The sequence below is a fragment of the Primulina huaijiensis genome, chromosome 12, assembly GCF_012295235.1.
Source record: "Primulina huaijiensis isolate GDHJ02 chromosome 12, ASM1229523v2, whole genome shotgun sequence".
NCBI classification, from domain to species: domain Eukaryota; kingdom Viridiplantae; phylum Streptophyta; class Magnoliopsida; order Lamiales; family Gesneriaceae; genus Primulina; species Primulina huaijiensis.
In genome coordinates, this window is record NC_133317.1 from 4,519,088 (window position 1) to 4,539,034 (window position 19,947).

At 35.0% G+C, this 19,947-nt stretch overlaps 1 protein-coding gene across 1 annotated transcript; it reads right to left on the minus strand.

Moving 5' to 3' along the window:
• Positions 1–1,334: 1,334 nt before the first annotated feature.
• LOC140990718 (sister chromatid cohesion 1 protein 4-like) lies at positions 1,335–18,612 on the minus strand. The gene is made up of 11 exons (XM_073460552.1): positions 17,814–18,612; positions 16,276–16,537; positions 15,611–15,708; positions 15,364–15,407; positions 13,334–13,380; positions 8,167–8,254; positions 7,116–7,953; positions 6,257–6,670; positions 6,039–6,183; positions 2,890–3,026; positions 1,335–2,281 (listed from the first exon to the last, which is right to left on the minus strand). The coding sequence occupies exons 1-11, from the start codon at positions 17,935–17,937 to the stop codon at positions 1,428–1,430; spliced, it is 3,051 nt and encodes a 1,016-aa protein (XP_073316653.1). The 5' UTR covers positions 17,938–18,612; the 3' UTR covers positions 1,335–1,427.
• Positions 18,613–19,947: the final 1,335 nt, after the last annotated feature.

Genomic DNA, 19,947 nt, shown 5'->3' on the forward strand with positions numbered 1-19,947 from the left:
TAAAAGTAGAATGATTTCTTAAGGTCAGAGTTACAATAATATTTGGCAACAAGGCTATGTAGCATGAATATGGTATCGTATGAACAAAATTAACCAAAATTAGCAATGTCACAAAGTTAAGGGAAGCTTTAGCTCAAACTGAAAAGTTCAATTCATAAATATATAGACAAAAGTAAAAGTAGAATGATTTCTTAAGGTCAGAGTTACAATAATATTTGGCAACAAGGCTATGTAGCATGAATATGGTATCGTATGAACAAAATTAACCAAAATTAGCAATGTCACAAAGTTAAGGGAAGCTTTAGCTCAAACTGAAAAGTTCAATTCATAAATATATAGACAAAAGTAAAAGTAGAATGATTTCTTAAGGTCAGAGTTACAATAATATTTGGCAACAAGGCTATGTAGCATGAATATGGTATCGTATGAACAAAATTAACCAAAATTAGCAATGTCACAAAGTTAAGGGAAGCTTTAGCTCAAACTGAAAAGTTCAATTCATAAATATATAGACAAAAGTAAAAGTAGAATGATTTCTTAAGGTCAGAGTTACAATAATATTTGGCAACAAGGCTATGTAGCATGAATATGGTATCGTATGAACAAAATTAACCAAAATTAGCAATGTCACAAAGTTAAGGGAAGCTTTAGCTCAAACTGAAAAGTTCAATTCATAAATATATAGACAAAAGTAAAAGTAGAATGATTTCTTAAGGTCAGAGTTACAATAATATTTGGCAACAAGGCTATGTAGCATGAATATGGTATCGTATGAACAAAATTAACCAAAATTAGCAATGTCACAAAGTTAAGGGAAGCTTTAGCTCAAACTGAAAAGTTCAATTCATAAATATATAGACAAAAGTAAAAGTAGAATGATTTCTTAAGGTCAGAGTTACAATAATATTTGGCAACAAGGCTATGTAGCATGAATATGGTATCGTATGAACAAAATTAACCAAAATTAGCAATGTCACAAAGTTAAGGGAAGCTTTAGCTCAAACTGAAAAGTTCAATTCATAAATATATAGACAAAAGTAAAAGTAGAATGATTTCTTAAGGTCAGAGTTACAATAATATTTGGCAACAAGGCTATGTAGCATGAATATGGTATCGTATCGTCGATACGATACGGATATAACGATATGGTAAATTTTGAAAATATAAGACATGATACGACTAGGATACGACGATTATACACACACACACACACACACACACACTAATGTAAATATATACAATGTGCAACTTCATATGAGTGATTTAAGAAGAAAAAGTCAAAAAACAAAACAAAACAGTTCAAATTTTTTTTTGGCCAAAACGTATGTCCATCGTATCCATGGCGTATCCTACAAAAAGTCAATGAAGTGGATTTTGACGTATTTGACTGGTCAAACCTACAAAAAGTCAAAGACACAGATTTTGACTTATACGAAACGCGTAGCAAAGAAAGAGAAACTTACATCTCGATCATGAAGGCCGAACCCAGGACTGATTTCATTAATAAAAAAATTCTTCTGTTCTTTTTCATCTACACCAATTACTTGTCCATTTTCTAAATCCATTACTGTGGGGTCCAACCCAACAGTAGGTGTATCAGCCTTCTGCTCCAGTAAAACATCAGGTTCATCGTCATTCAAGGAAGAGTTTTTCTCACAGTTCTCATTTGACCCTGCCTGAAGCCTATCAGCTGTATCATTATTCCAATCAGCATGCTCAATTGACTCAGGCTCAGTAATAATATCAGCATCAGCCGCATTAAAAATATTATCACTTGTTTCCACACCAGTTACGTCCATAACAAGCTCCTGTTGTGAAACATTGGTCTCCACAACATAAATAACCTCAATCTGGTCTTGACTGACATCGCCTTCCTCCAGAATGCCATCTCTTAGCAGAAGATTCTCACAGGGAATAACTATCTCATTATCACTGACCAAACTTGGTTCACAGTTTGCCCCCATTCCACTATGTTCGGCCACATTAGGCCTACTGAACTTATTGTCACTTTCTATAAACGAACTCAAAACATTCTCAGCATTTTGAGAAGATAAATGTGATTCAACTGTAGTTTCAAGAAAGGTATCATTTTTCTCCTTATAAGAATATAAATTCGTATCAGCCACAGTTTCAAGGGAAACAACGTTTTCATTATTTTGAGAAGGTAGCTTCGACTCAGCCACAACATCAACAGAAGCACCCATTGCACCACTCTCGCAAATTCTGATTCCACCAATATCTCTTACTTTACTGTACAAAGTTGCCAACTCGATTGACATGCCTAAATATATAAACCAAATTAGCATAAAGAATGCCCTTAGACATTCTTAATTTTCTACTCACGCACAAATAAATGGCGAAGGAAAACATTAAATTGTCAAGAAAGTGACACTTGCTCCTGTCAAAAATTTCCTCAAATATTCAATAAATAGAGGAAGAAATGAAAATAGGAGGAAATCCAAAGACCAATACAAGCTACTCGTATATTCTACCACAGAGAAATTGATCAACAATTTTGTATGAGTAGCAAAACCAGAAACTTCAAGGAAACTATATCCTAGACCAGGTTTGTGCAACCCACCACATTGTTTTGTTAGTAGTATATTATCTATAGCAGAAAATGAATCAGTCACGAAACAAGTACTCTGTAAGGACACTTTTCATTATTAAAGGTCTCAACTAGAAAATGAAGAACTAATATGATGCCAAAGTCCAAACAATAAAAAAAAGTCGGTCTTCTGAAGAAAAGAGCTTGTGCACAACAGGCTCGCAATCAGATTGATAGGTCCTGATATGAACCATATAGAGTTTAATAAAATATCTTTTCAATATTTGAAATTACAATATAAATACAGCGCAGTAAGGAGGATATTACTATAATAATCTCACCTGTAAGTATTGCTTCCAGGAAAATTTCATCTTCCGAAAACTGTTTTTGAATCATTGAAATTTCAGGGCGTGTGCAAGGAGCTTTCTTTCTTACACGCCGTATGTCTTCAGTGTTTGTCAGCTGCTCTCGTATAGTACTTTCAAGGAACAAAGATATAGTATTAAGAATAATGAAACAAGCAGCAAGCAAAAAATTCAATACTAAAAGTTAGACACAAACTTGATGGTTCAGCGCAACGAGGCAGCAAATCCGAATGATTAATATGATGTCATAGAATGCATCACGCAAAGAAATAAATTTTCCTATTAAACCTAAATCATTGTTAAAATAATGAAAGAAACTGGTGTAAACAAGAAATAACACAAATGAGAATGAAATCGACAAAGGTGATAGCAACAACCTATCTAGTTTATCTTATGATAAGTAAAGTCTCAAACACACAATCCAGCCATTCAACATGTTCAACTTTAATATGCAAGCATCGATAGTGGCATGTCGATAAAGAAAGAAAATGAAGACGGAACTGGAAGTGACGTCGCTTAGAAAATTTCAAATGGACAGTCAAAAAGCAAAAGTGAAATGGCTAAGGGAAGGTGACCAGAATTCAAGATTCTTCCATGCTTTACTCAACAATCGTAGAAACAGATCAATAATAGAAAAACTGGAGTTGGAAGATGGGTCTGTGGTTACGGAAGAGAATCAGGTTGAGGAAAACATTGTCAGCTACTACAAACATCTCTACCGGAAATCTGACGGGGATGGTGGAGGTTTCGATGGTTTGGAATGGTGTCCCTTAGACACGATTGAAGCAGAGGAGTTGGTTGGAGATTGCATTTCCTGAAGATGAGATTAAGAGGGATGTTTTTGATTGCGATGGGAACAAAGCACCATGGCCGGATGGATTTACAATGGCCTTCTTTCATAAGAACTGGGATACGGTAAAAGCATATTTATTTAAGGTGTTTGCTGAATTTTTTGATGGTGGCATTGTAAATGCCATTACTAATGAAACCTATATCTGCCTAATCTCAAAGAAACAAGATGCAACCAAAGTTAAAGATTTTCGCACAATCAGCTTGACAACGAGTCTGTATAAGATTTTGGCTAAGGTTTTGGCAAACAGATTGAAGAATGTTTTGGGAAAGACAATTTCAGAGAGTCAGTGCGCTTTTATTAAAGGAAGACAAATTTTGGATTGTTGTCTGATAGCGAATGATATAGTAGAGGAACATCGCAGGAAAAAAAAGGGTTGGGTTTTTAAGGTTGATTTGGAAAAAGCCTACGACAACGTTGATTGGAGATTTCTTGATTTTGTGATGCAAATGAAGGGTTTTCGGACAAGATGGAGGTCGTGGATTAAAGGCTATGTTTCGAATGTTTCTTTTTCGATATTCATTAACGGTAGACCGCGGGGAAAATTCCTTGGGGAGAGAGGCATTCGACAAGGGGATCCACTATCCCCTTTCCTCTTTAACCTTGTGATTGATTGTTTGGGTCGATTGGTTGATAAGGCCAAGACTGTGAATGAGGTAAGAGGATTGGTGGTGGGGAGAGACAAAATCGAAATATCACATATCTAATTCGCATACGATACATTGTTTTTTGTCCAGTCGGATGGGCATCTTTTAGCACTATTGGAAATTCTCAACAACTTCACTCTTAAATCAGGATTGAAAATCAATTTGGAAAAAAGCGTTGTCTTGGGATTAAATGTTTTGGAAGAGGAAGTTGAGGCCATGGCTCGAGAAATTGGGTGCAAAAGAGAGAATTGGCCGATCAAGTACCTTGGGGCGCCGTTGGGAGGTGACCCTAAGTCTGCTAAATTTTGGGAGCCAGTATTATCAAAAATGTCAAAGAAACTAGCAAGTTGGAAAAAGTCTTTCCTCTCACGAGGAGGTCGACTCACTTTGATTAAGGCTGTCTTAGGCGCGATGCCGACTTACTATATGTCTCTCTTTAGAGTGCCAATTAGGGTGGCGAAAAAAATGGAAAAATTGATGAGGGACTTTATATGGGACGGAGCGGATGGGGAGACGCATTGCCATGTAGTTGGGTGGAAACAAGTTTGTAAGCCAAAGGAGAGGGGAGGACTGGGGTTGGGGAATATTTGTGTGACGAACAGGGCAATTTGATTCGATTTTGGGAAGATATATGGGGGGCGGTGTTTTGTCGTTCAAAGATTGTTTTCCATCTCTGTTTTTGATATCCTCTTCCATTAATAAAACTATATCCAGTTTTTTAGATGTAATTGATAGTGGAGTTAATAATAATATTTTTCATTGGGACGTGCGGTTCAGGAGAGCCTTAAATGAGGTAGAATTAAAAGAATTCATTGATCTTTTGGGGATTTTGGACACGGTTAGGTTGGAGAGGGGTACGAGTGATTTTAGAGTGTGGTTGGGGGATCCATCGGGGATTTTTTCAGTTCGGTCTTTCTACGCTTCTTTTTTCCCGGTTACAGCTTTCCCTACATTTCCTTACCACGACAATATCTGGAAAATACCGATCCCGTACAAGGTTCAAGTCTTCTCGTGGATAGTGGCGTTGGGAAAATTGCCAACTGGCGACTTGTTGCAGAAAAGGTGGCCCAGCTGCGCATTAAGCCCGCAATGGTGTAATCTATGCCGGAAAAATGAAGAAAACCAAGACCATCTTTTGTTGCATTGTTCTTTTTCACGTGCAATTTGGACAAGAGTACTGCAAGAGCTGCGTTTCGATTGGATCTTTCCAAGAAAGGCTCGGGAATTATTTATCATGGAGACGACTCTGACAGACAGAAGAAAGAACAACAGATTCTGGTTTTTGACTGTGCACGCCATCTTTTGGTCTCTGTGGTTAGAGAGGAACAGTAGATTGTTTGCGGATTCGGGAGAGTTTTTGGACAAAGTATGGGCAAAGATCAAATTCAGGGTTGCGACTTGGACAACAATGTTACCGGAGTTTAAGCATTTACTTATTGCGGATGTCATCAGAGATTGGAAGTTTGTTTGTTGTTGAGTTTGGTTTAAAGATTTTATTTTAATTTATTTCTAATCTAGTTCTTAGGATTATTATCCATTGTAATCCGACTACTTATTTTAATGAAAAATAGTTTCGTATCAAAAAAAAAAAGAAAAATACAATATCAAGTCCAAAAAAAGGAACATACTCTCCATGTAAAACCATGGTATCATCCATCAGCACTTTTCTTTTCGGAGGACCTGAACGGGAAGCAGAACGATTACGTTTCATAGATGTCACCTCAGAAAAAGGAGGTGTGGGCTTCACTTTCATAGCTGACGATCTTCTTCCAACTGAAAAAGTAATTTTCTGATAAATTAGAAACCAGTCAGTAGAAATCTAGTTGATGAAGAAAGTACTATGTACCTAAAATGGAAGACAACAAATCATCATCATCAGGAATAGACTCTGCAGTTCTTTTAACACGAACTAGTCTCGAAGATTCAGCAGAATTCAGACTCTGCTCTGTCAGAGTACTTTCAGTAAAGCTGCGTTTTTTACCCGTTAAGGTTTTGCTGCCAGCATCACCTTCATCAAGCCCTTCAAAGTCCTTTGGCAAAACCTCTTCAAGCACATTTCTATGTAGATCTGCACACACATCAGGTACTGAAAGCAGTTTTTCAGGAGCAGGTATCTGAGATTCCTCAAAACTATTTAAATTTTCTACTAGCCTTCCCTGAGAATTTGCGTTACACACTTGACCATCAGGTTGACTGGATGACTCATCAATATCTTTATGTGATAATTGTTCTTGCATGTGATTTGCCTTCAAACTTTGTTCTGGATTATCAGTGATAAAATTAAGGCCATTTATATCAAATCAAAGAGATTTACACATTGAAATGACAATCACTACTATGCACAACCAAATCTGTTTAGGGAAACTATCGATCAAACCACATGCATGCTTATTAGTGATATTTTCCTTTTTCGCAAAAAGGGATTTCAATTTCAGGATTTTTGCAATATTAAAAATACAATTATGTTTATTACATAATTATTGAATGAAATAAATGAACTTGAGAATAGACCAAAAAAATAACACAAGGATATAGGTGTAGTTATTCAGGGTGGTAATTTTGTAAACTGAAAAAGGTCACACAGAAAAACTAAAGATAGTTATGATGATATTCTCTTGCTTAATTTATAGTGTGGATAAGCCAGGGCGTAATTTGGAACTTCCACTTTGTCATAGATTATCAAGTATTATGCTTGATCAACCAACCTGTTATAGCTGTCTCCCTTCCAGACGTAGCCAAAGCAGTGATATCAGTGAGTACATTAGCATCAGCGGACACGCTACATCCAGTATTTGTAATATCAGGTTGTTCCAAGTTTGAATTGCATGGCCTGAGAAATGGGGTTTCACTTGTCGCAACATTTTCAAGAACATCCTGTTCAAAAACAGAGGAATCTGTAGGTTCCTGATAACCCTGAGTTTGAATATTGAGATATGATTTCTCATTATTCGGTGCACTTCCGAAACTTCCAATCACTTCAACCCCAAGTGATGATTGATCTTTTATTGCAACACTCTCAGAGCCAATTGTATTGAGACCTTCATCATCACATGGCTCATCCACTACACGACAATGTGGTGTCTCTTCATTGACAGTTTCATTCGTTATATCTACCCTATAGTTAACATCAGATGCCTCAATCTGATCAGCCAACACAGAAGAGGGCTTATACACTGATGAGGACTCATCTAACGATACACGTTCAACATGAGCCTCAATGAAGGTAGATTCTCCCTGTTGTTTCGAGTCTTTGATTTCCAGGACACCTGATTGGTATCCATTCTCCCCTAGTGGAACATCACGAGTTGCACCACAATTCGTACCATCACGTGAACCCCAGTGTACTTCTTGTTTATCCTCAAACATAATACTTTTTGAACTATCTCGCAAATTAGATTCAGTTAAATGATATTCTGATTCCAGATGGTCATCACATGCTGAAACCTCTTGAACACTGGAGAGATTTGGTTCCTCTACCAGTCTAGGAGTACATGGAGCATGAGCATTGTCCACGAGATTAGTGAATTCATCAGCACCATCAACCTGCATAAGAAAGTCACCAAAGAAAAATCAAATTTCTACACAATGAACATTTCAACTTCTTGTGAAACAAACCAACAGAAGCAATAAAAAATAAAAATATTGTTAAATGAAATATTTTCTATAAACGCAATATCAATGAGAATTGAGAAATGGGAAATGAAGGATAGATGACAGCAAAGCTATCTATTAATAATTATAGAGCTCCAAAATTACCATGTTTTCTAAATTGATATCATTATCTTCGTATTGCCCATCTTGCCTGGGAGTGGCAATTGATCCAAATGTGGCCTGAGGTTCAGCACTGGTATCACAAAGATGTTGTGTCATCAGTATGCTTTTATAAAGTAAAGAACTGAGCACAGCAACTATCACCATTGAATAATACAAGCTGATTAAAACTGATAATAGGAAATAAAAATATTTCAGACAGACGAATAAAGATGGGCAGTGAGGTTAAATTATTTCAGATAGAGCAGTAACAGAATCAGAAGATTGTTCAGATGATAATGCACCATTAGCAATTTTAAAGAAAAAGGGTAGGGTATTAGCACAATTCACTGTGTTTCTATAATTTGATAATGCAACATATTCTCATATTTCTTATACACAGATATTCAGAGAGCCACCATATATCCCAGCCAAACCTAAAATTAGCGATTAAATGATAAACAAGCATCAAGCACATAAAAAGAAAGAGAACCAATACAAGCAACTTTTCGAAATAAACCAAAATGGCCATAGACTTCGTGTAAATAGGGTGGGAGCTAATGGGTTGGGCTGAAGGGTATCCGAGTGGATCGATTGAATCAAACATAGTAAAAAATTTCCAAGTAATTTTTCTCCTAATTCAAAAACTTAAATTAACTTTATTATTTATTAATTAATGAAATCAAATAAAAATCAATGTCGAGCAAAGAACAACAATAAAATAAATGGATAAACATCAATCCTCGGTATTGTGCAAATTATGAAGCATGTGTTGGGGAATTACACCGAAGCGATGCCAATCACGATGATAATAGTACCCAAAAATGCGGAATAAAATAAACAACAAGAACACAAATATTTACGTGGTTCACCCAATATAGGCTACGTCCACGGAGCACTGCAACTTTTATAACTGGAAGAAATATTACAACAAGTGTATACACCAATACACTCAATATTTCTCACACTCCCAACCCGAGTATACCGAGAAAATAATTTCTCTCACTCACACAAAAAGAATTCTCGCACTCAAGACCATAATACAATCTTTTTTTCTATGTACTCTCTTTTTATCAAAGCTGGAAAGCTTTTGATTTTGAGATACAATAACTGAAGGAATTGAGCTCTATTTATAACTAATTCCCTCCAACAACTATTCAGTTTCTTTCGATGTGGGATTGTGAGAAAGCATCTTTTTTTATTTTATTTAATGTGTGGGCCCCACACCTTACCTAACAATTCTCCCACTTGAAGACTTGATTTCAATCATGTCTTCACATCATCAGTGCAGCAGCTCATACCTCCTTTGTTAGTCCAGGAGACCAACTGAAGTCAAAAACAACTTCAGTTTTCCAATGATAACAGTCTTGGTGAGCATATCAGCTGGATTCTTGCTTCCAGGAATCTTCTCAAGCTTCAAGACTCTATTCACCCGATCTCTAAGGATCCCCATTCCAAGGATTTGTTTTGCAGCACCCAAATCTTTCAAAGCAAATTCCTTTGATAACTCTTTCTCGAGTTTATCAATCTCGTCCAGACAAGCTCCTGCTATCAACATATCATCTACATATATCAGTAGTATGAGATAATAACCATCAAGCTTCACATAACAACAGTGATCAGCCTGATACCTTAGAAAACCATCATTTTTCATTACCCCATCAAACTTCTTGTACCACTGTCTTGGAGCTTGTTTGAGACCACCAGCTCTTCTGAAGTTTGCACACCATTTTCTCTTTCTCTCGTAATTCAAATCCCTGTGATTGATTCATTTCTTCATCTAGCTTTCCATGAAGAAACCTCGTCTTTACATCTAACTATTCCAGATGTAAATCTTCTTTTACCATCAATCCAAGTACACTCCTGATAGTAGTTAACTTTACCACCAGAGAGAAAATATCAGTGTAACCAATGACTTCCTTTTCATCTTTTTACAACAAATATTTCTTTGTACCGCTTGCTACCGTCATGTTCTAACCGGTACTCCCACTTGCTATGTAAAACCTTTTTACCTTCAGGAAGTTCTTACAACTCCCACATGTGATTGGATGACAGTGAATCCATCACATCCTTCATGGCTAACTCCCACTGTTTAAAGGTCTCAAATATCCGATTTATTTTTCACAAAATAAACCCAAAATTTCCTGATCGAATCGTCAACAGTAGTGCCATAATATCTTGAGTGATCTCCAAGGGATGTCACAGAAGATGGTCCACATATATCAGTATGTGCCAGCTCCAAATCCGCTGATTTCGGTTCTCTAACCTCTTTTGAAAAGCTCACTTTTTTCTGCTTTCCAAAAAATACAGCTTCACACAGCTTGTGTTCAACGATCTTTAATTCCGGTAGCTTTGAGTTTGAAACAAGCATCTTCATTCCCTTCTCACTCGTATCCCTAAGCCTACTATGCCATAGACTTGAATTAGCTCCAGCATCCACAGCCGCTAATTTATTTCTCAAACCGGAAGTCATATACAGTGTTCCAGTTTTCTTTCCTCGAGCAACAATCATGGCTCCCTTTTTTACTTTCCAAGAACCATCACCAAAGGTCACCTTATGACCTTCGTCGTCAAGCTGTCCCACTGAAATCAGATTGTGTGTCAACTTTGGTACATGCCTTACTTTGTTGATTTTCCAGACAGATCCATTTGTCATCTTCATCCGGATATCACCCATACCAACAATTTCCAAAGGTTTTCCATCAGCCAGGAAAACTTTTCCGTAATCTCCCGCAATGTAATTATCGAATACATCACGATTACCAGTGGTATGAAACGAAGCTCCCGAGTCCATAACCCAAGAATAAACCGAGCTTTCCATGGATAGTAATAGAGCATCATGTACCTCCTCAGTAACAACATTAGCGTCGTTCTTTGTTGATCTGCAATTCTTTTTCAAGTGACCAGTCTCACCACAGCTCCAACACTTCACATTCTTTTCAAAATTGCTTTTGTCTTTTCCGTTTCTCGACTTGGATCTACCATGTCGTTGGTTAAAACTCTTTTCGCCACTCCTGCCCCTTCCTCTATTCTCGAGATTTAGAGCAGAACTTTATGATGTTCCTTCACCAGAATCCATCCTACGAACTTCTTCAGCAAGAATTTGATCTCTGACATCATTGAATTGTAGCTTTCTTTTTCCAACAGAGTTGCTAACCGCTGCCCGCATCGGTTTCCAATTGTCTGGTAAAGACGCCAAAAGAATAAGTGCCCGAATCTCATCATCAAATTTAATTTCAACCGATGTCAGCTGTGAAACAATCGTGTTGAATTCATTGATGTGTTTAGTCATCGATGCATCTTCTCTCATCTTTAAGTTAAATAACTTCTTCATGAGATGTACTTTATTATTTGCCGATGACTTTTCGTAAATGTCCGACAAAATGGACATCATCTCCTCCGTTGTTTTTGCCTCCGCCACGTTATGTGTCACGTTCTTCGTTGGGGTCAATCGTATTACACCTAACACTTCTCGGTCAAGAAGCTTCCAGTCATCATCCTCCATCTTTTTCGGCTTCTTTCCAGACAGAGGTTGATGCAACTTCTTGCTATACAAATAATCAATAATTTGTAGTCGCCAGAACGTAAAATCTGTACCGTTGAACTTGTTGATTCCCGGTCCTGATCCATCATCTCCGGCTATCACTTCTCTAGCCTTAGCAAAAAATCTAAAAAATCTTTTCTGATTTGGAAGATCAGACAAAGCTGCAACCACAGAGCATACTCAGAATTCTTAAGAATTTTCACAACAAGGCTCTGATACCAGTTGTTGGGGAATTACACCAAAGCGATGCCAATCACGATGATAAAAATACAAAAAAATGCGGAATAAAATAACCAACAAGAACACAAAGATTTACGTGGTTCACCCAATATAGGCTACGTCCACGGCGCACTGCAACTTTTATAACTGGAAGAAATATTACAACAAATGTATACACCAATACACTCAATATTTCTCACACTCCCAACCCGAGTATACCGAAAAAATAATTTCTAACTCACACAAAGAGAATTCTCGCACTCAAGAAAAAAATACACTTTTTTTTCTATGTACTCTTTTTTTATCAAAGCTGAAAAGCTTTTGATTTTGTGATACAATAACTGAAGGAATTGAGCTCTATTTATAACTAATTCCCTCCAACAACTTTTCAGATTCTTTCGATGTGGGATTGTGAGAAAGCATCTTTTTTTATTTTATTTAATGTGTGGGCCCCACACCTTACCTAACAGCATGGAAGCAAGATAATGACCAAAGCCACTAAAGAACAATCAATCCCATTTCCATTAGAACGTCACTGTTTCACCCATCCAAACATGCTCAAAATAACCCATACATTTTACATCACCCCAAGCTTAAAACATGCCCAAAATATCAAACGATATGGTTTACACATATCAAAAGGGCATTTTCTCTTGAAAAATCGAATTGCAAAATGAATAATGTATTCTGAGCATCCAATGTTGATTAAGGATCAATGATAGCTGAAGAATGAGATCAACACAAGGGGACACAATGGCGTTACCAGGTCTTTCCCACTTGGCATCGCCAAGACCACATACTGTTCGATCCTGGAAATAGATTATGGAGAAATTCTTAAGAAAACTTAGGTGTCAACAATAGATGGAAATCCAGGAGAGACGGAGAGAGGAACAGCAAAAAGGCCCATAGTAGAGGGGTATCTGGTGTGAACTATGGAGGAGTTACGGCTGATGGAAAATAGGCTCAAAAAGGGCTTACACGGTATGGCAAGAACTATTAGGTTTATGAAAAGCAGGTCACGATTTCTGATAAGGTCAAACAGAAAAAATTCAACATTAGCATTTAATTGGAATTCATGAATTTTGATAATTGTGCACAAATTGATTCTGAACTTATAATTTATGTCTATCAACTCTTGGAACCAAATACAATCGATTCTCGACCTATTTCGGATCAATCCATTGAACCAAAGCCACAATGACAACACTATGTAAAATGGACTAATATATCATGCATCAGTTGCATCTTCTCTATCACTTCAAGTCTGTTAAACATTCAATTGCAAAAATGGTACATGTGTGTAAACAAACCGTGAAATATGATTGACAATCCAAAAAATTCCAAACACTGATATAAATTGAATAGAGAAGGAAATCACTTAAACAACACAAGTGGTAAAGGTTAACCAACCTCTCATTAGCATGATCTGCAGAGCCAATTTTGTGCAAAAATAATTCCTGCATGCAAATGTTCGACTGATTAGAAAAGCAAACGTGAAAAGATATTTATAAGAGCTAAGTATACATAACCACGATCAAATAAAATTTAAGAATCTTGGGATCTGTCCATCAGAGGTTTTCACCAGCCAAGTCACTTCCGTCATCATCATTCAAAATGAAAAAACATTTAGCAAATAACTTCTTAAACTCAAAAGGTTATTGCAAATTAGCAAAACTTCACTAAATTTCTTCACTCACAAACAGTTTCAGAAGTAGAATATGATTTTCAATTTGAAAATATTTAGACAGTCCAAAGTGTAAATGTCAACATATTACTGAAGATTTTGCAGATTTTGACGTAAGCTCACACCAGAACAAAGTATCATAGAACAAATTCGCTCAGTTTCATAGGTATATAGAGGCTCATAGAACCAAAAACAAGTCTCATCCCACTAAGTATCAAAATCAAAGTATTCCAGGTGTTCCACAAATATATAAATAGTCAAATAACTGAGATGGGCTTGATAAAGTCGTAGTTTACTGCAGTAAAGTATACCTAGTTAGATGTAATAATCAGGAAAAAAAATAGGGAACACTGCTATAAAACCAACTAAAAAAATTCACATCCGAAACACACTAGTAGTTTTTGAATTAATATTGAGAACCCATTATCTATTTTTCAAACCAAAAAAAAAACCAGAATATCAAAAGGCATAATTTTCATTCCAAAAATATCCTTTAACAATATTAAATTTTAAATTAAACGATATATTTTTAAATAATTAGAATACAAAGTTATTTTATAAAAATTAAATAATTTAGTTATACTAATAGAATTAATGAATATTTAAAATTCAATAGTATTATATTAATATGTAATAGAATATAACTAATTATTTAACTAATTTCTTGGTAAAATTTATTTATTGATGCCCAATTTATAAGATTTTAAATTTAAATCACTATTTTAAATTAATTCAATTTCGTATAGATTTTTTATTTTAAGCAAAATAAATCATGTGTGAATAAACACGCATATAAAAGTTGTATGATTAAATAATAAGTTAAAGAATAAAAATTAAATTTGAGTTAATTTATTAAAAAATTGAAATTTAATAAATTGTCTTAAATAAAATTTAATTAATAGTTACTTGACATATAAGTAATGGCTGTTTTGGTACAAAAATAATAAATTTTAGCAATATGGGTATTATGGAAATAAAAATTGTAGAAATGGATATTTCAGATAAATAAAAAATTGGTAGGATTTATTGGATATGAAAATTTTTATATTGGGATTTTATGTAATTTTTTCCAAAAGATAATAAAACAAATGTAAGAAAATTAAATACAAGCCGTCTTTTGGGTAAAGTCAAACGTTTATTCCTGATAAGAATTAGTAAGAACGTAGAAATATGTTTCCCCAAAAAATATTTTGGGTTTTGCTCATATATAAGGCAAAGTAAATCAGATTCTGAGAATCAAATAAGTTCGTTCAAGTTCACGAAAAGAAAGAAGTTTCAATCGCTCGACATAACGGAAAAGTTTCCATAAAGCACATTAAAAATAATTTCACATCCAAAAGTCCCAGAAAATTATTCATATATTTATTTATAAATTCGTGTTAACTAACAAATTATTGTTAAAAAATTACATAAAATATAAAATTCTTACAAAATTAATAATAAATAATTTACTCATCAAATATATTTCCTAAATTTATTTGATGGAAAAAAATTTGTCGACAAATTGGATTTTATAGTATGCAAAATTAAAATGTGTTTTAAGGAAAAAATTGTTAGGATTTTCAGGTAATTTTCACTAATTATAAAATATTTATGTTCTACACCATTAATAGATATATCACGACTCACGTATAACTTATATGACTATATTACCAATAAAATTCTCCGCGTTTGCACCATAAGATACTAACATGTCTACAACAGTTCAAAATTAAAAGAAAGTAAACATAATAACAGCATCTATAGAGTAGTGTACCTCGTCAAGGTCCAATCCAGATGCATCACCATCTCCAAATCTCTCTATGAACAACAGAAGCAACAATAAGGAATTAAAGACCAAGAATGCATGAAGAAGCATCGCAATCTAATGAAAAATAATATATAACTTCATATTTGGGTTGCTGGAATTACTTTTCCACAAGAAATATAAGGAAAAAGATGCAACAGTTTTTAAAAAAAGCTAATACGGAACACTATTGGAGAATTGCAAGGATAGCCCGAACCATCAAGACCAAACTTTGATGTTGAGTAACTGACGCCCTCCATGGAATCTTGCAGGGTGATTTGCTCCCTTGAACTAATATGATGATCCACATAGTTGCTGCAAATTAGGAGTTGACATGTGAGTCAAAACATATCATTTCAAAAATTAAATCACATAATATTCTCCTCGAGTCCTCTAAAAAATCATTGAGATCCAGTCAACCGCCCAATTTTAGGGATGTCTCGGTGTCTTATATAATGTCATGCATCTCATCTAGATAGAAACCAGTCTCTCTTTATCTGAGAGAGACAGTAGTTCCAATCAATTATCAAGCCAATGACTTGACTTGTGTATGCAATATGCATATGTTGACAAGTAGTAGGCCACAAATTTAATAACTGACAGATCTTCAAAAAAATTCCATTTAGGTTTTTTATTAAGCAGATGGCAAAACTATATTAGGATGAGTCAATACATGTGTAATCTATCGTGAAAAGATTATGCATCCAAGTTGGGTAGTAATTTTCTTTTGCTTTGTAACGTTAGTAATTAATAGGAATGATATCTTATCTTTCAATTTTTCATATTGAATTTATAATAAGCTTCTTTTCTTCTCAAAAGATTGAAGCTCATTTAAATGCTTCATAGCTCTCTCGTGAAAAACTAAAAACAGTGAGAGCTAACCCATGTAAAATATCATTATCTGGAAGCTCAAAATCATCAAGGTCAAATGTCTCTGGCAAGGTGATGGAGTGATAAGGCGCCTTTGATTGTTCTGGAGGTAAATCCACAGCAGTAGAGCGAAAAGCCTGCTTGACTTTGAGTAAAGCCTCACTGCAATCGTCAAAGAGGTAGTTCACCTTTCTATTATATATTCTCACCACACCAAGCAGAAGATGGCTGGACAACCGAAGCGCAATCGGCACCTCAGGAAAAATTATAGAATCTGCACGAGATAATCAAATTACATTCCATGATGTAAAAAATGACCACCATAACAATGAGAAAGGAACCATTACTAAGGAACGTACAGAAGTTCCAATATTTTTATATACAGAAAGGAGATTAATAAGGTAAACAATTTCAAAAATTGGAAGTGGAAATAATATTTTGATAATTGATAAAATAACATATATTTTTGCAAAACTGCCCAAAATAAAATAAAAAGGAAACAGCAATCAACAACCTTTTAGTGACTCAATTTATGAATATAAATATGTAGCATCAAATGAATAGGTTCAGATCCATGCGATTTCAATTTTCCTATGCTTTTGTAAAACAAGACTGTTATTACGGGCAGAGAACAGAAGCAAACTGCCTTTTCCTGAAGCATCTGCTGGTCCCTCTCGTTCTTCCCGGAAAGCAGACATCGTATTACCAGGTGGAAAGTTCAGATTCAGTAAAATGTAGTGTTGTGGGCTCCCAATATATTTAGCTCAATTTTACATCCCCTTCGATTCAGATACTTCATTAATGTCAAACCATGCAATTCTTTCCAGGTTCAAACAAAAATCAGGTTTGTTTACTGCAAAGTAACCTCTTAAGTCAACAAATATCAAAACATCCATACACACATCCTCAAAAATTATGAAATACGACATATTTCTCACAAGTAAAAGAAATGTGATACTTCCTTACTAACGCCAAATATTTCTATTTAAAATAAATTTGAGTTTCCTAATAACCTCTTTAATATCGGTCACGAAAAATGGAAAGAGTGATGAAAATAATAAAGTGCCCTTCATTCATAGTATACTAAGGTTTCAACAATCCAATCTAAGCTCGATACTCTCATAGTTAGTGATTATTTCACAAATTATAATAAGTAATAGTTCGCATTAACTTCTTATTCCTGTAATAATTAATAAGCATACATTCTTATGCACATTAAATTAGCCATAGTACAATAAGGCACACCAGTAGTACAAAAACTGATATTTTCTCCTCAAGTTCTGGATATGAGAAAACAAAAGCTCCAACTTGCACCGGATTGTAATTATTCAACTCCAAATTTGAATTCACGGACAACCAAATAGCCACATCATCAGAGTTTCTATTTCAAATATATCAATAAAGATAAGCATTTCAAAATTACAAATTTATCTTTTAAATCCGATTATTGTCACCAAGGGCGTGCAAATCTACGATGAGAACATTCATAAAATAAATATAGATATATAGTATCAATTAGATTTGAAAAGAGGGGGAAACTAGAGCTTTACCGACGGAGACTCCAATATCAGTATCAGCAACCTGATTCTTTCTAAGCTTCCGCTCCAAATGTGCCGCTATCCATATGGTCCCCAGCGGTCCTTTCTTCGCCAATATGAATTGTGAATAAAACATTTCTCCTTTTGTCTTCTAGAACGAACTAGTAATCATTCACTCATACAAACTACTCACTCCGATATCTTATTTTCCTAAGTAACTATTCGCGATGCATACACAACATTCAAAACCAAGAATACAGAAACCCTAATTTCAACTACAAAAAATATAAAACACCGAACTTTTCGCTTGAACCAGACCCGTCAGTCAAGTTAAGCAGAACCAGCACTCAAATCCAACCCTGGCAGCAAAACCCTACAGAAAGCCCCCTTGATTATGCATAGAAGCCCACGTATCACAGGTAAACACACGCTCAAAAAACCCTCGAAACGGTAAGCTCTCAGGCTCCCCGGAAAAATTCATCAACACTATGAGCTCAAACGACACATATAAGCTCAAATTGAGATACCGAGTCTCCAACTGAAGTTAGATCAACCCGCGGTAGCTTGTGCATATACAAAACACGTGTATACACAAACAATCCTATGCGTAATCTGTATACAGCAGCACGAGGTGTGAAAGTGAGAAAGAAACTTGGATTTGGGTGTAATCCTCGTGAAATTCAAATGAATATAGATTTTCAGCGCTTAAAATCTCTTTCTTCTAAATTTTTCGAGCTTTTTTTTTAAACGAAGGCCCCCTTCAAGGTTCGAATTCTGAAATAGGAAAGTCAATAGTGTGGACTGGCCTTGAGATTACTTGGATGCTCCTCTTGGTCGATAATGAACGGTCGAGATTTCAATGTTGGGGTACCTGCTTTCGGACAGCCGGAGGATTGTGTGGGGCATTTCAGACACAACAATGACAGCGCGTGACGTTAGTACTCTCACCCTGAGCGGTCCGCTCCTTTTTCTGGTTTGTGTGCTGTGGAAGAGTAGATAATTCACAAAGATAAAATATACGAAAAATGACACATTTTGACAATGTTTTTAATAGGATGAATAAAAATAGAAAAATCGGTATTGTCAAGGGCGTCGCCAAATATCTAATATCTTTGATCATGAGTTTTTTTTCGTCGCCAAATAATTACAATAATATAAGAAAATTAAATCAAAAAATACATTTCGCGACGCAAGAAAGGCGTCGTCACATGATAATACTTTTGGCGACGTGTAGGATCAGTGTCGCGAAATGCGTATACCATTAGTGGCGTTTTACTTTCCGCGTGGCCAAAGGCCCGATTGACATTTGCCTATGAACATTTTGCGACGCAACTCACGACGAGTTTTGGCGTCGCCAAATATTCGGCGATGTGTTTCTCTTATATTTTGTTACGTTGGTCAACATCGCGAAATGCAAAATTTTTTGTAGTGCTCCCTCCCCCTCACGCTTTTGATGCTCACGGGGAGCTCCTCGGAGGGGTTAGCTCATATATTATAAATATCGTTATATTTAGTGTTTTCAGAAAATGAATTAAGAGATAAGGCTGAGTACTAACGGGATTTAAATTTGTTTCCTATTTTTATTTGTGATAAATCTTCATACATTTATTATAATATACCTAAGCATATTTCTCGTTTATTTCTTTTTTTCAAATACAAAGCGAAAAATCAATTTTAAATCGATTTGAATTTCTAAGTTTTTCTGGGAAAAATTTTTTTTGCTAGCTTTCAGTTTAGTAAAAAAAAATCGGCTTAATATTTAAAAACAAATAAAATATTGAATTGTATTTAAAAACCATATAAAAAATTGAATATAAAAATATCAAATTTGATTAGAAATTTGATTTATTCGATTTCACATATAATTTATAAATAGTATTGACCGAATAACGAATATATACGACTTTTTGACAAAGAAAAAAATCATTTTCTTTATTAATCAAACCTAATTTTCGAATGAAATCGATATTGAGGGTAATTTTGATATAATCGAAATTTTATTCACCCCTAGTTATGATAGTATGATTATTTATTATTCTTGATTAATTTATTAATTTTGCTAAAAAAATTATAAAAATTAACATCTTTACCATTAAATATAGGATAAACTATATTTAATTTTAATCATACTTAAAAAGCAGCAAAT